This window comes from Labrus bergylta, chromosome 24, assembly GCF_963930695.1.
Source record: "Labrus bergylta chromosome 24, fLabBer1.1, whole genome shotgun sequence".
NCBI lineage: Eukaryota > Metazoa > Chordata > Actinopteri > Labriformes > Labridae > Labrus > Labrus bergylta.
Window position 1 is genome coordinate 10,070,762 of NC_089218.1, and position 15,829 is coordinate 10,086,590.

General features: G+C 37.8%; 1 protein-coding gene across 2 annotated transcripts in view; it reads right to left on the bottom strand.

The window, feature by feature from the left end:
- The window catches only part of LOC109984157 (inactive dipeptidyl peptidase 10), a 43,879-nt gene extending 28,327 nt beyond the window's left edge, over positions 1 to 15,552 (bottom strand). The window contains exon 1 of one of the 2 annotated variants that reach the window (XM_020634189.2): positions 15,231 to 15,552. In XM_020634189.2, the coding sequence (XP_020489845.2) occupies positions 15,231 to 15,290 (60 nt within the window). In that variant the 5' untranslated portion in view covers positions 15,291 to 15,552. Of the gene's footprint in view, positions 1 to 532; positions 675 to 15,230 lie in introns of those variants that run through there. The other variant, XM_020634190.2, reaches the window with a different exon arrangement.
- Positions 15,553 to 15,829: the final 277 nt, after the last annotated feature.

Below are 15,829 nucleotides of genomic sequence, written 5' to 3' on the forward strand. Positions count from 1 at the left end.
CATTATTAATAAATTAATAGCCATTTAACCTTATATTAAGTATTTGTAATGAGCTCCACCTTTAGCAGTAACCTTTAATTAATGTACTTATTACTGTATCACCAACTATAATACAGTGATACATAATATATGAGTCTGAAATGAGCCATTATGCATAATGAGTACTTTTCCTTATGTCCTTAAAGTTAATTTGATGGACTTTTACGTTTAACACTATTTTTTACAACTATTTAACTCAACACTTGAACTCAACAGCGAAGTTAAAATACTCATAAAATGGTGAAATTAAAAAGATAACTCCACCGAAAAAGGAGATAATTATTTCATATGTCTTATTATTCGTTGGTTGCGACCTCGAAATACTAAGTTGTATCTTAATATTTCCGTGAAATACTCGTTAAATATCCCTTATTTCAGTCATATTCGATGACAGCAGAAAAGCACATCGAGTCTCTCAGCGGCTTTCCGTCTTTCTTTTCAGCTAAAACAAACCAAAATAAAATAAATATTGATGTATTTTTTGAGTAAATACCTCATCCTGTTGCCCCTCTTTCGGCTTATTCTTTGTAGGATCTTTGGACGCGGTCATTTTCCCGGAGACACGGTGCTTTTCCTCCGCCTGAATCCAGCCACTCTCACGGTACTAACGTCTGAATCTGTGCGCGTCCGGTCGTTTAGAAGCCTGAGCGGGAAGCTACCCGGCGTCAAGACGAGGCAACTTCCGGCTGTGCCTTTCAACATAAAAGCTGCATCCACGCGTTTTCATCTACAAGCTTTGACGCTTCAATTACATATTTTTAAGATAGCTACCTTGGTTTTAAACGATGATTCCCACCTTTTGCACAGTGTTTTTCAGCATCTTCCCTTTTTAGGTTTTTAGTTCCAAGGTGCTTTGTTTTGTACCTTCGGACTAAGCAATTTCAATGTTGTTATTGAAATTACTTAACTGAAAAGCAAGATCATTACTTCCCTTTTTAATAAAACCCTGTTAGAACTATCAAATAAGTAAAATCTTAATTTTCTAGAGAATAAAATGTTGTGCCGATATTGCAGATGGCCGATGTGGTAGTACAGAGAGAATACAATGAATATTAAAGATTAAGACAATTTTAAAAATATTGTAAATTATATACATATATCAAAATATTAGCATAAAGGTCATAAAACCATTATTTCTAAAATGTTAATGGTAAGGGCCATAACGGTAAGAATAGAAACAGCGTGTGTAGAATTGGACAAATGATTAAAAATAATTGTTTGATTAAACAGACTATAGCTTGAGCACCAATGTCAAAACTTCTTAGCTAAGGAGAATAGTAAAAGTCATATTCAAACTTCACTACATGGTAAAGAAAACCCAATTTCTTTTTGTTACATACTCTTATTTTTTCATACGGTAAAAGGATCCGGTGTGACGTAGCTGAAAGCGTGCAGCGCTGTCCGTGGTGCTGAAACTGTCAGTGCGCACACTATATTGTAAGTAGCCTACTGTTATTTCAATACTGTGTGAATAATTAAAACAATATTGATTGCATTAAACTCTGGGTACAAACAAACAGCACAAGCATAGAGCTATTAACATGATGGAAATCTGTCACAATAGGAAACAGCTGAGAGAGAGGCTGACTCAGATCTGTTTACTTCAGTAACACTGCATTGTTTTGGCATCATAAATATAGTAGCCTACAAAATTAGAAATACACCTTGTGCATAATTGAAAATGTTTTTTTATTACCATATCTATAAGGTTACTAAGGTGTTATGAAGGGAAAAACACAAGTAAAGTATCTCAAAATAATACTCAAGTGCAGTTATTTAGTAAATAAATGTAATAACCTTCCACAATTGGCATTAAAAAGATGATTAAGTGTTGATTCCTTTACAATATAATCAATCAATCCACATATAGTTTGATAAAAATCTAGTTTGGTTTCAAATATTCATTTAAATTTCCTGGGCCAGCAAATTAAACAGTCTTATTATGTCTCCCCAGTTAATTAAAGCAATTTAAAACTTGAAATCAGTCATTAATTAAGCTAAAAACAATGTCTGGAGTTTAATTAATCCTGACAAATGAAGCTTCACAGCACATGCCTTGATTAAATATTTAAAAAATAGACTATTTAATCATACCATCACGACGCAGAACTTTTCATTTCTAGTACTTTTAAGGCTAATATGATAAAATAATCAAACACTAATTCCTTTTCTCTACAATGCCTTTATGATAACTACAGGCTTCTGTATTTGTACAGCAGTGTAATGTCCCCACAGGGACTTACAGTGTGCCTGTGTCTCACACTTTGTGGTATTTTTACCTCTGATGATGTCACACTCCTACTCCTACAGTATCACTTCAGGGATTATAAGACCTCCTGTGTGATATCTGGTATAAGAATACACCCCTCGGAAATAAAATGATAGGGATTAAAGCTCGACATGTCATAGGAGAATGAACGGGGCTGAGGGATCTGTGAGAAATCCCTTCAGAGGGGAACGAAACAAGACAATCAGGCAGATCGGGAACCAGGCGGCCTTTTCCTGCTGCTGCCTGACTGAATGCAAACTGATAGGTGTCACAGAGAAGGCCCTGAAGACACAAATAACCCTTCTACTAACAAACACTGAGCTCATTCTCACACACAGTATATATATGTATACATAAATGAAGATGAAGACGGCAAGCAAATCTGCAGATATTAGTCCTATGTGTCAATGAGGAACAAATGTAGAAGAGGTTAAAGTGACAGAGACGCATAGAAAAGGAGATGTGATGGAGCTTGATAAAGGAGTTCATTGATAAAGCGTTTTAATTAAAGTGGATCTAATTAGAAACAGCTTTGATGTAATAAAAACATCAATATTTAATAATGTTGCCATCTTACATTCATCAATCACAACACAAATATGTTGTTAATCATGTTAGAAAATTGGTCTAAAGCCTGGAGGTAAAGAAACAATAACTAATGATAAACTTAATTGACATTATGACATTAATGTGTCTGATTCTGTCTACAACTCATCTTTAACTCTACGTACTGACATTTATCTCTAGGGAACAGTGGCCAAATCTGCTCCCCAACATGAGCACTGAAGATGTAGTTTACATCCATGCATGTGACATGTATATGTAGGGATTTTCTTCAGGATAGGGGCAATTTAAAACGAGACCATTAACGGCATGGTAGTATAAGGTGGGAGGAGTCGGCCTCCTGTCACAGATAGGAAAAGATAGTGTCGGTTTGCAGTAATGGAAGGGGGGAGAGCAGGTGCCTGCCAAAGCCCACATTCAAAACTAGTCAGCAAGAAAACACATCTTCTAACATCATGTCATCTTTAACAACACTTGAAAGTTGTCTCCTCGTTAATGGCTTCTCAGTCGATCCGAGTTGCTTCCGAAGCGTCCATGCTGTGTTTTGATCCGTGCTGGACCGAGCCCTCCTGCCTTTTTTTTTTAACTGCTAGTTAACGTGAGCGCAAGCTTCTGCCAGCGTGCTGCAGCTGACTGCCTTGGAGTTCAGAGCACCTGGGAGATGAACCTCAATTTGAATTTAACTGCATGTAAACTTGCTGTTTTTACGAGCGCAAGTGTGTTTTTTCCACGCTTTGTTTATTACATTTTGCATCATGAAGACACTTTAGCATTCAAAACAGCGAGTGTTGTTACAGTAAACTGAGAGATAATGATAATCTCAGAAGCATTTCTTATCTGCTCTTCAATCATTTGTTCAGAGGGCACGGCAAATGGGCAATGTTGATCTGTGTTCAATTGATGTTCTAACTAAAAGCCACATGTGTTTTTTCATCTTTATGTTTGGCTTCAAGATTGAATAAGGAGTAAAAGATATCCCGGCATGCAGTCAGAGAAGAGAGTATGTGTGTGGGTTTCATGGGGACTAAGTGAGCAGCATTAGTGCTTGAATGGAGATGTGAGGAAAGGCCTGAGGTCAGTGTTCAGTGAACAAAGAAAGAAAAAGGCAGCAGATGGAAAACTCTGAGGAAAGAGTGGAGCGGATAACGAGGAAATGAGTGGACGGATGTAAAGAGAGAGGATGAAGATGGCAGAAACAGAGGAAGAAAAAAAGGACTGGGAAGCAAGAGATCCTCAAAGCTCGGGTTGGACTTTCTTCTCTTCTCCATTAAATATTAAAGAGGTGGAATCAGAGAGCGCATGGAAATGATCTCTCTCTCTGACCTCTGCTACTGTTTGGGAAGTTCACTGATGTCTCTGAGGCTGAAACCTTCTCTATTAATCTGCAGACCACAAAGCTGGTGCTACGCTTGTGTTTGCAGATGCTTTTCTGGCGTTAGTATTCGGACATGTTTGCTAAACCTCACATGCACATTTGAGCCTTCATGCCTTTGTCTGTTGAGTGGGAAATCGCTTTTTTAATTGCAATTGGTTTTTTTATCTAATACATAGCACACAATGTATTTGGCAATTATATTCTGTGTTTGTGTTTTGTGCTATTCTTGTTTGGTTTTTGTTTTCCTTATCATAAAATATTAAAAAGTCTCGGCCTCCACAAAAAAACAATCGAACAACCTGAGGATGTTTCTTTCCTCAACCTTGACACAGATTTTACTCAGACCGAGAGCCCACCAAACTTTCACACCATTGGGATCAACACGAAGATGCACGTTTAAAAGCTTTTAATTTATCTCGTAATCTAGATTAAAATAATAAAGTCCCCATGAAACAGAACTTTTTGAGTAACTGCCATGTCCTGTCATGACGTATTTCCTACTGATAGATAGAAGGCAGCACATAAAGCTGGGATGAATTTGATTGGCTCGTTAGCCTCCACAAAGCTTTTTAATTGGTCGAAAATGAGTAAACGCCCCTGTTATGTTATGTGTGCAGGATGGGTCATTAGACTTTCAAAACATTTTACAGGAGGACAAAATAAGGTTATTTTGATGTAAATATAGAAATGCTTTATTGAAATATATTTCCCAGATAAATTACCATGTACTCCAGGAATGCTGGATTAATACTGGGAAATGTTTTTTTCATTTCATGGGGACTTTAAGACTTAATCTTTTTTACCTGATGAAGTTGAGCGTCACATTAAGCATCCACAAAAATCTGAGCCAGAATAAAACTTGACTACTACCAGATAACCCAGAGAAAAACGTTTTGCTGTTTAGGAACACATGGGTGTGGCTGACATGTTTGATTGATGAATGACTGGCTCCGCCCACAACAATGGCCCTTTTGACAATTAAGCATACTTAACCTTTAACAGCAGCAGCAATTTGATGTATAGACCCCGAATTTAAACTAGCCGACAATGAGCTGCTGTGTCTCTTTTTCCTGATTGATCTGTGAATTTCATTGGATAATCTAAATAAATACCAAAGCTCAAGAACATTTACAATATTTATTATAATATCTCCATGTTAACCTTTAAACACTTAGATGAATCATCATTTTTTTGTTTTACTTTTTGCAAAACCTCAACCAGCACCACACAATTCTGTGCAGACTTTACCCAACAAAGCATGAACCAACATTTTCTTCTTTTTTTTTAGAGGTTATGAGCTAAAAGCGTTTGGTGTTCCTCCTCCTAACATTTCCAATTCCTCCTGGGTTTCACTCCTGCCGTCTAATCAGGGACTCAAGTACATCCGGGACGACAGGTGAATGTAATTAACCTGCAGACGGGATGGAAGCCTGCAGGGCTCAAGTTGGGAACCACTGAGGTTTGTTGGGAAAGTGTTTTTTAGATAAGAAAGGTTCCTAAGTGGGTTAATGGGCCCAGAAGTCCTGATAAGAGCAAGTTAATGTTTCAAAAACAGAGCAGAAGAGAGCTTTTCTTCTTCTCTGGCATAGACAAAACCATTTTTAATAAAAGAAGGAAGATACAGCTCGCCTTTAAGTTTATTATTCTTATGACCTGATTAATGCAACTTCTGTTTTAAGTCTTTTTCTGCAGCTTCGACTTCAAAGAAAAGGGAGGAAAAGTAGAGTCATACGTTTTTTTTCCAACTTTGCAGTGATTAGGAGTTATTTCTAGAAGGGGTTAGCCTTTTAGTCATGTCCTTTTAATTAACTTAGTGACGTTACATCGCTAAAAAGAAACTGTGCAAGGCTCCTTTTAAAATGTTAATAGTAGATTGTATCCAGATGTAGGCAACATTTGTTTTTCTCAAAGTGTGGGATATTAGTGCTGTCAGACATACCTTAAAATGTACATTTAGGATTTTTAATAAGCTAGAAGAAAGGGGGGAAATAATGCAATGTTTAACCAACAAAATAAAACAAAAGCCACTGTCCACCGGTCAAACTCTCCACCACCTCTGCACCCTGTCCTCAAATCTCACACAAGCACAGCTTACAGCCCCATTTATCATTTCCTCCGGCACACTTTGAGACCCAGAGGACGTGTTTCTGTTTCTCAGAGCCTCGACTGTCCCAGGAGGCTGCACACACTCCAGGGACTTAATGATAAAAACACACACACACACACACACACGTTACACTTCTCTATTGGTTCTCCAGCTTTAAAAATAACTTTATAATGTTATTATATAATATATACATAATAATCTAATATATAACATAACATTCAGACTCTTCTGCAGGCCCACATGTCAACACACTCACTCAACCCCTTTCAAACAGCAAAGTGTTGTCTAAAAATGACAGCGTAGTGACACCTTACCTCTGGATACCTGAGCTCTGGGTCCATCATTTTGACGTCTCTGCAATCAAAACTCCAAAATCTGAAGCAAGAAACTCAGGCAGACACTTTCTCTTTGAAGTCAAAATTCTTCTCACTCTCACAAGTTGCAAGTCCAAAACATTAAAATGCATCTATTCTGCATTGAAATGTCGTGAAAAACTACAAGAATGAAGTAAAAGAAAGCCTTGTTTCTGGCTCGTGCAACCTGTCTGTCTGTCTGCCTTTTCTCCTCAGAGTAAACACACGTCTGGCACACACGCACTTTCTGTTCCGATTTTACTACGTGAGAAATGGTGTCATTCATAAGCAAAATCCGTCAACCCAGTTTCACTCGGCATCGTCCGTCTGATAATCTCATTCTGCGAGCGAGAGGGAATTTGCCTGGTGGTGGCACAGCGGCCCTCTGAGATCAATTCACCAGGTTTCTGTGTCAAAAGGACAATTAGAGACAAGATGGTTTAAAAGAAGCAAGCAGGATAAATAACAATACATTGTTTTGATTGCGTTTGTTTGCCAAGAAAAACAAGATCACTTTTTCTATTGTTTAAAAATGTGCCTTAAAACCAAAACACTTTTACATCAATAACCCTTTTTTTTTTCGATTAATGCTGCAATAAACTTTTACAATCCTCTTGCAGAGATTTTAGAAGAGAGGATTATTGCCATCACCTCGCGTGGGAAATAGAAATAAAGTTGTCTGCTGTGATGACGGCATGATCAGCCAGCAGGCTTACCAGTCAATTTTAGATTTACAAATATTTTACCTGTGAAATAAAAGACATTCATCCATTCGAATATCACTCCACACTAAGTTCATTTGTGAGCTTCTGAGTTGGTGCTATTTGTATCCCTAGAAATAAAATTGTTAGCTGTTTGAAGTTGAAGATACTGGGTTACTTTTTGGGCCTTTATTAGATAGAACAGCTGAAGAGAGACATCAAATGTTGGGAGGAGAGAGCGGGTGACATGCAGCGAAGGGCTGAAGTTGAATTAGCTTAGCTTTTAGACTTGTTTGTTTGAATCAACTCTCAATAAGAGAGCAATAACGCATAATGCATTAACTGTGTGTAGAAAAAAATATTCATATTTTTACAATGCTTTAGCTCCACTAAGCTAACAGGGTGCTAACTCCAGCTTCATATATTCGACTCTAACCTAAAAGTGCCAGCCTAAACATTTTCTTTCTTCAATCTTAGCAGGAAAGTGTAAAAGGCTCTTTCCAGAAATGTCAAACACTTTTTATAAGGCCACTTGGTTATATTAGCAGGATTAAAAACTTCTAAAATGACTTTCTTCGTGCAGCCTTTACAGTCTTTATAGTCCACATCACGGCAGTCACTCGTCCTTCCATTCTCTCTAACCTCCTGTATTAGCAGCTGGAGAGACGCCATGGATCACAGAGTTCATTACTGATTAAGAGGAAAGCTTTTATAAGTCAGAAGCATTACAGAGCCGCTCCTCGTTTGTCTCTCTTTCGGCTCTTTTTATTCCGTCTTCACACTGGACCAACTGTGACTGCAGCAATTAAACCCACCATAGCTCAACAAAACCCAGAAACATTAACCTTATTCAGATTATTTGTCCAAATGTATCTATTCATGTTGTAAACGTCCTTATTCTGTTGTTTATTTTCAGACCTGAGGCAAGGCAACGAAACAACCAAGAAAGCAAGTCCACCATTCCTAAACAATATGAGGTTCATCTATTAGTAGGCTACACACGGGGAAGTGAAGGCATCGTGTGATGCGACATTTGTGGTGATAAAAAACGAATGCATGTGGGGAAAAACTGAAGGTACCTGCTGTTTTCAGTGATGAATGCTAACCGTGCTAATGACGGCTATTAGTTGGATGCTACATGCTGCTAAAGCTGCAAGAAAAATAATACTTGGGAAGAGTTAAAGTTACAATAAACAGAATGCTATTGAAAATATGATTCATGTTTTGCCTTGAGAAGTTTTGTAGATGAGTTTTGTTCCTCATTGGACATTTAGTGAAAACTCTTCTTTTCTGTGGCTGGAAACAAATAAAAACCTTTGTCTTTAAGTGCAGCACTGTAGGGGGAAATGATTTATTGTCCAAAGCATACCAAGGGTTTTCACTTCAATCGGGATCTTCCTTTTCATTGGGCGATTCTATTAAATCCAGGACAAGTTTTCTTTTGGGAAACAAAAACAGCAGCCTTGACCTTTTACAAACCAGCCAGGGATTTGGAACAGTCAGATCTATGTTTTGTTTCTTTCCACTTTATTTTAGCACACCTGCTGCGAATTTACATATAAAATACCACTGTGTTCGACTGTGACTTTCTCTCCTTCTCCCATCAGCTAGTTTTTCGTTGTTTCCTGCTCTTTTCCAAGTTATAGCCTTCCTTTCTGCCTCTTTCATCTCAGACGTAGTTTATTCCCTTCCACCCTGACTCAAAGTTGAACAGTGATCTCCTTTTTGCCTATCTGTGGGCCTTTGCTACGTATCTCTCTGGAAGCCTTCCGGGGGGCAGAACGCTGTAGGGCTGCTAGGGGAGGGCTGCTCTCCAGAGCTGGGTATTGTCTAATTCTTGGTTTCATATCGGGAACTATGTCGAGATTTGCAGAACGAGCTGTTTAGCGCCCTCTGCAGATTTATCCTGGGATTACTCTAATACACATTTACCTCATGATCTGAAACTTTGCCCTTGTTTAGTTTGAGCATACATCATTGTAACACTATATATATGTTTTAAAATGGGGATCAGCATAATAGGTCAGCTTGAATGATCAAAGATGCCTCTCTGTATCCTGTGTATCAGTTTTATCTGTGCAGAGCTGGTATTTTTCCCCCCATTTTACATTCATTTTGTTCAATATAGTAAAGAAGTGTAAAAGTACTAAGCTCTTTAGCTTAGCTTGGTGTTTAACAGGCTCTATAAAAGATGTCTTTGTAGCAATAAATCTTTGTGACAACTCTCTGCAACCCATTTCTCCATTATGGAGCAGTTGCACTGATAGTGAGTTTAACAGAACACAGCTGAAGCCGACTCTGTTTGTGACTTATTAAAACCAGTACCTAGAGGTGAAGGTTAAAATCAGACAGAAGTATTTATGAATTGCATTCAAATGATACGATTGTGAATCAATTAAATTAAAATTGATTCGATTTACTAGAAAGTTTTGACAGTTTATTGCAAGATTACTTGTTATGTGACCTTGTCCTTCATACAATCCAGTTAATTCAACCAGTTCTGCTCTGTATGTCTGCATTTGGGTCATTCTTGCAGCTTATTACTTTTCAACTGTGCCCATTTGTAATAATAACCTAGGAACACAGTTAATATGGGGGTTTGCTATGTCTTGCAGGGTCAAATGGAGCCACTACCATTTTATTAAGACAATATACTTTGACTATTCCAGTGGACAAATGCTAATAAAGGCAGCAGATGTATTCCCTGTCCTATCCTTGAGTTATAAGTGTCCTGTTATTTTCAGTGTTAAAAGTGAAGCAGCTGTAGCTGAATAAAGAGAAATCCATCAGTTTCTCCTTTGCCTTTGGAACAGTGACCTTGGTTTGGGCAATTACACTTTGCAGGAGTCTGACCTCAGATGATTCCTCATGAGCCGCAGTGTGACTCACTGACCCCCCCAGAACAAAACACACTCAAATAAACAGCAGACTGAGCAACAAGGGCGAGAGATTTTCAGATGAATTGGAAACACATGTGATGCATTTCGAAGACTTTTTTCAAGCATGTGATGTTTTTTGTCCTCCATAGATACGTAAACATACATTTCCCACCTATTTAGGCCTACATGTGCTTATATAAATTCTGATTATATTTCTGAATGCAAGAAGAAAACCCATCAGCAGGAACTCAGAAGGTGAGGCTGCCCTCTAGTGGCAGAAAGTGGACTTGCATCCACTTTATGCTCAATTGTCTGATTTGAATAAACGCTTTCTTTGTGCCTCTTTTTGTTGTACTAGTGTTCCCGAGGAGCCGTGGAAGTAGCACATGTGTTTCCTACTGATATGTTTTGATTACAAAATGAACAGAAATGTTTTTCTATTTGGATACTATCACAATATTAGAAATGTTCTCCTCAGCAACACCATGTGAAGCCAGGAGATGAAAGGTTTCCCACAGCTTTAAGTCCTTTCTAAAGTGTTTTAAACTAAGATAGTTGACTTGAACTGATCATTTAATGGCTAATAAGCAAGCTAAAACTATGACTAATGAAAAGGACACAAATAATCAGACTGCTTACTTTCCCCTGAGCAAAGGGAAGTGATAATAACTCCCAACAAAAGTCCATAACTTACTCAAATAATGTGTAGGTGTAGTTGGTAGTTTCAGCTGAGGTGAAAACATCTCGCAGATTAGCATGTAGCGGCTAACTGATTAGCAAACAGAGCAGACTAATGATGCATTCAAGTGACGCTAAAATGGTCCATTTCTGGAGGTTTTTTTCTCCTACTTTGATTAGTTCTTGTGCTTAAAAGTCTACTATGACTTAATACCGACACTAATAAGTGTTTCATTTTATTGATTGTAAACTCAGCAAGTTGGATACTTAAAAATGTTCATGAATTGTCAGCTTCTTGTTCCGACTTTGTGTGAATTTTCTCAGTCGGAACTTCCAACACCACCTGAATGCAGCAATAGTCCCACCTATAACAAAGGGCTGGAGCGATAATTATCAACACGTTGTTGCTTTTAATGACACAACTAACTTTTTAAATGTTATATATATTTTTATTTTCTGTTTTTGGAAACATATTCAGTTGTTAAACCTAAAGTTTGTTTTATATTGATAGAATATGATGCTTCACTGCAGATTGCACAACCCAAATCTTATTAAAGCGGCAAAAAAAATAGCTCAACTCAAGCATCTACAGCGGGCAAAATGCAATATTGACATTAATGCAGCACACATCACTCAAAAGTAATTCTAGTAAATAGAGAAGTCAAACACTATTTCACTGCATGACTTGTAAGCACAAACATTTTAGTGTGATTTTGCTTAGGGAGTATTTTCATGGTGTCATTTTTCTGCTTTTACTAAACGAGATCATTTTAATACTTTTTCCAACACTTGTTCAGCACAGGAACTTGGCAGGAGGATTTTTTTCATCTCACAGATATTCTGGCTTTCAAACAATAACAGTGTAGGCTGTTCAAAAGCAACCAGCTCCACTTCACTTATATTTAATTTGACTTTTGTATCTATTTCAAAATCTAAATATAGTAAAGTACGATACTGTTTATCAATGCTAACGTGCTTATCATAGCACGATGAGCATCTTGGGTGCAGTAAATTCTGTGATGAGGAAAACAGGATTTATCATCTTCCATCCACAGCTCACATGCTAATGAACCTTTTTAACTCCATGTCCATATCCACTGTAACAGATGGCTAGTGACGACACGGGGCTAATGTTAACATTCAGCGATTTTTGACTGTGCTGTGGAGCTGCACAGGCTGTTAAACTCTGTTATGATGGCAATCTGTTCAGTTTCACATGTTTCATGGGCTGGAGTTCAGTCAAAGGAAAGCTCTGAGCTCATTTAATCTCTTCTAAAATGAGACAAGTCAACCACGAGCCAATATCATGTTGGGCGATTAAATGTTTCTGTTTGAAACTTTTTGCATTTTGAGGCAAACAGTGTTCAACATTTGAGAAACATGCTAATTCACTTTCTTGGGGAGAGTAAGACAAGAAGATTGACACCTCACAATGTGTCTTTTTTTCTTAATATGAAGCTAGCAGAAGAAGCTAGTTAGCATAGCTTAGCACAAAAGCTTCGGCATTCCTGAAACTATAAAAAAATATAATTCTATAAAATAAACTTGAGTTTTCCAAAAATGATTTTTTTTGTGAATGATTCTGATATTTAACGTGTATAAAATAAAGAGACTTTAAAAATAAAGAGACAGAAAAGGTGAAAAAAACTTCTTGTCATTCTGTCAAAAGCAATTCATATGAAACTACATCTCTTCTCCATGAACACACACCCACTCACATGACCTGTACAAGTGGGATTTGACAGATGTACAGTACATCTATGAATATATACAGTATATAATACATATGTCCTGGAGTAATATGTTACCTAGCAACTAGTATGGTCCAAGCAGCCAGTAAATATGATGAAACAGAGGAAGGGAGAGACAATTATAATGTTGGAAAACAACCCTGACAGAAGAACTTTTTTTTTGCACTTTTTATGCCTTCATGGCAGATATAGGACAGTGAATAGAGTCTGAAATCATGGAGAGAGAGAGAGAGAGAGAGTGGGGAATGATAAAGCAGATAGAGGTTGGACTGAAAACCCTGGTGCCCGCTTTGAGGACCATAGCCTCAGTACCTGGGGGGCGAGAAGCAACAACCAGGCCATTGTCATCCCAGAATTAAATTTTTACAATAATTTGTAAATAAGAAACTATATGCTAAAAAGATAACTGCATTAAACTTATAATGCTGATAACATGTTTACATCTGGCTTCTGCTGCCACAAAGTGGCCAAACATTATTATTGGTTTATCTCAAATATTGAAGCAATCTTGTTACATAGGTACAATAGTTTGTCTAGATTATCTATGTGATCTAAAATAAGCATTATTAAGCCCCTGTTAAAAGTGATATGCATATTAAATGTCCTTATAGATGATTCTGAATCAGTTCATATTTCTCTTCTCTGCTCTGGCAACGTCTATGTTTAGATCTCCCGCCTACAGAACACCTTTGATTTGTGTCAGCAGAGATGATTGACAGGCTATAACTCTGTATGGCAGCTTATTCTTTGCTTGGGTGTTTGAATTGAGGGTCACACTGCCGCTCTGTTAGACTCCAGTCTGCAGCACTCACAGGAAGGGAATTGGCTCAGGTCATTTTTTTTCACCACAGCTTGTCCTGCGTGGGCGGAAAACCCAACACTTACTGGGTGGAATCTGTTGTATGTTTCAATCTTTTCTTCTTTTAAAGTGTTTCTTTTATTTAAAAAGAGACAGTAATTATAGTCTGTAGGATAGATCTAAAGGATGCTCGTATGTAAGATCATTCATGATGTACATTTAACTGTATATAATATATTTCTGGATCATGAAAAGACTTAAATTCACACCAAAAAAGAGATCGGTGTCTTTACTTTAGCATGATCAGCTTTGTGGTGTAAATCCTCACATACAGCTCATGTTTATCAAGAGAAACCATCTTATTTATGAAGCAGGAGGCACATGATGGCGGATTACTGGGATGTTATTTATGACACACTTGAAACAACTCAGGCTGAATACAAAAGCAACAAAGCTTCTGTCGGGGCCAGTTTGTAGATTTTTGGGTCAGAGTAGAAGTTTTTTTTTTCCTTCAACAACTACAGTATGGATGAAAGGAAATGTACAAGAAACTTCAGGTCTTGTGCACCTGTTGAAGTAATTTATCCATTCAAAGTGTAATGCAGCTATTCTTTGCACATTTACCAAAACTGCCAGATTATTCCCTCCCTGCTGCTGTAGGATTCTGCAGGATTATACTGTGGCTGTTCGTCTCTGTCTGAAGGATCAGCTCGCAGTTAAGAAGCGCTTTGCATAAACTGTGAGCAATAATGAAGCTCTTTAGTGTTGGAGCTTTTATTCCTTCTCGCTGCTGTCGATGTCTCTCTGTCGGTTGTTTCACTGCAGATATCAGCCATAAAACATGACGAGGTCACAAAGTACAGTTCTACACTTTGATCTTTAAATGTGACTGAAGAATAGAGGAGTCGTGTTGACATGGCTTTGTCAAATGTAGACATAAGTTACCATTTGTGTTCGAAATATTCATTATATTTTCATTTCTTTCATTTAGAAAACTACAATGCTCAGTATAAAGCTGGTACTTGATGGGCACGAGTTGACAGGCAGACTCAAGCATAGTCTGTTGTTGGTATTTTCCAGGTCTTAAATAGAACTCACTGTAACACACTACAATCTTTATAAGGTAGAGTAAAACAAGCTTCGCAGGCTTCTGACATTTAAAAGCTTGTAAAGGAATCAACACTATTACTCTGATAGCATAGCTGACCCCAAGAGGAGATATCAGTGCTTGTTTCTCCATCCTTTTGAATAGAATAGAATAGAATTCTATTCTATGCTAAACACCACACGTTTGTGTTAAAGAAAGTTTTAAGACTAAATAGCTTTTAATCTGAGACATTTAATGATTTACAATAGCTGATATTTAGTCATTGATCCATAATGTTGCATTTTAGGGTTATTCAGAACCAAAAAAAAGCCAACTTTCAAAAGAGCTCTTTTTAAAATAATGTATTAAATGTAGTGGTTTCAGGAGAAACATGAGATAAAAAGAGTTATTTTCACAGTAAAATAGTGACGAGCAAATAAAATCCACCTTTTGGGGGGGAGCGTTTTTTTTGTCACTAATTGCTGAACACCAAGCTCATGATTATGAGCCGATGCACCGCAGATTTATAGCTTGGTTAAAAAGGGAACATTTAGGGGATGAGGAGGAGATTTAGGAGGTAACAATGGGGGAAAAAAAGAAAAGCACAATATAAAGAAATCCCACTTACCTTTGAATCCTTGGCTGGCTGACAATCAATCTGATGGGAGACAGATGCTGTTTGGTTCATCTTTGCTCCTCACTTTTTCACACAATGCTCCTTTAATTGATCAAGTAAAAACCCAGATAGACTCCCATACAGCTCTGTATTCAAAATTCCCTCCAACCAGAGGAAAAAACTGATACTGAAGGCTTCTCAGAATCTCTCCCTTGTCATTATTGAATCTTCACCAGCAGCCATTCAATCAAACACACAATCTGATTTCCCTCCTTTCATTCTTCGTCAGTGAACGCTCTTAGCCTCCTCTCCTCTTTCCCTCTGCAGCCGACTCACATGCAGCCGGCAGACACTTCATAAAGCAGGCTGTTTGCCAGAGCCTCCCACATACCACCACGTTTTTCTTCATTAGAATGCAAATTTGGCTCTGAGCAGAAGACGTTGCGGGCGTTTGGTTGGATCTTTTACATCTTAGAGCTTTTGCCTCTGACGTTTGAATTCAAAGCGTCTTACAGCAGAAGGGGATTGGTGTTTGGATGAAAGACATTTTGACAGGACTCACACTGATGAATGAGTGTGGAGCTCAAAGTTTGACCCTGAACAACCTACTG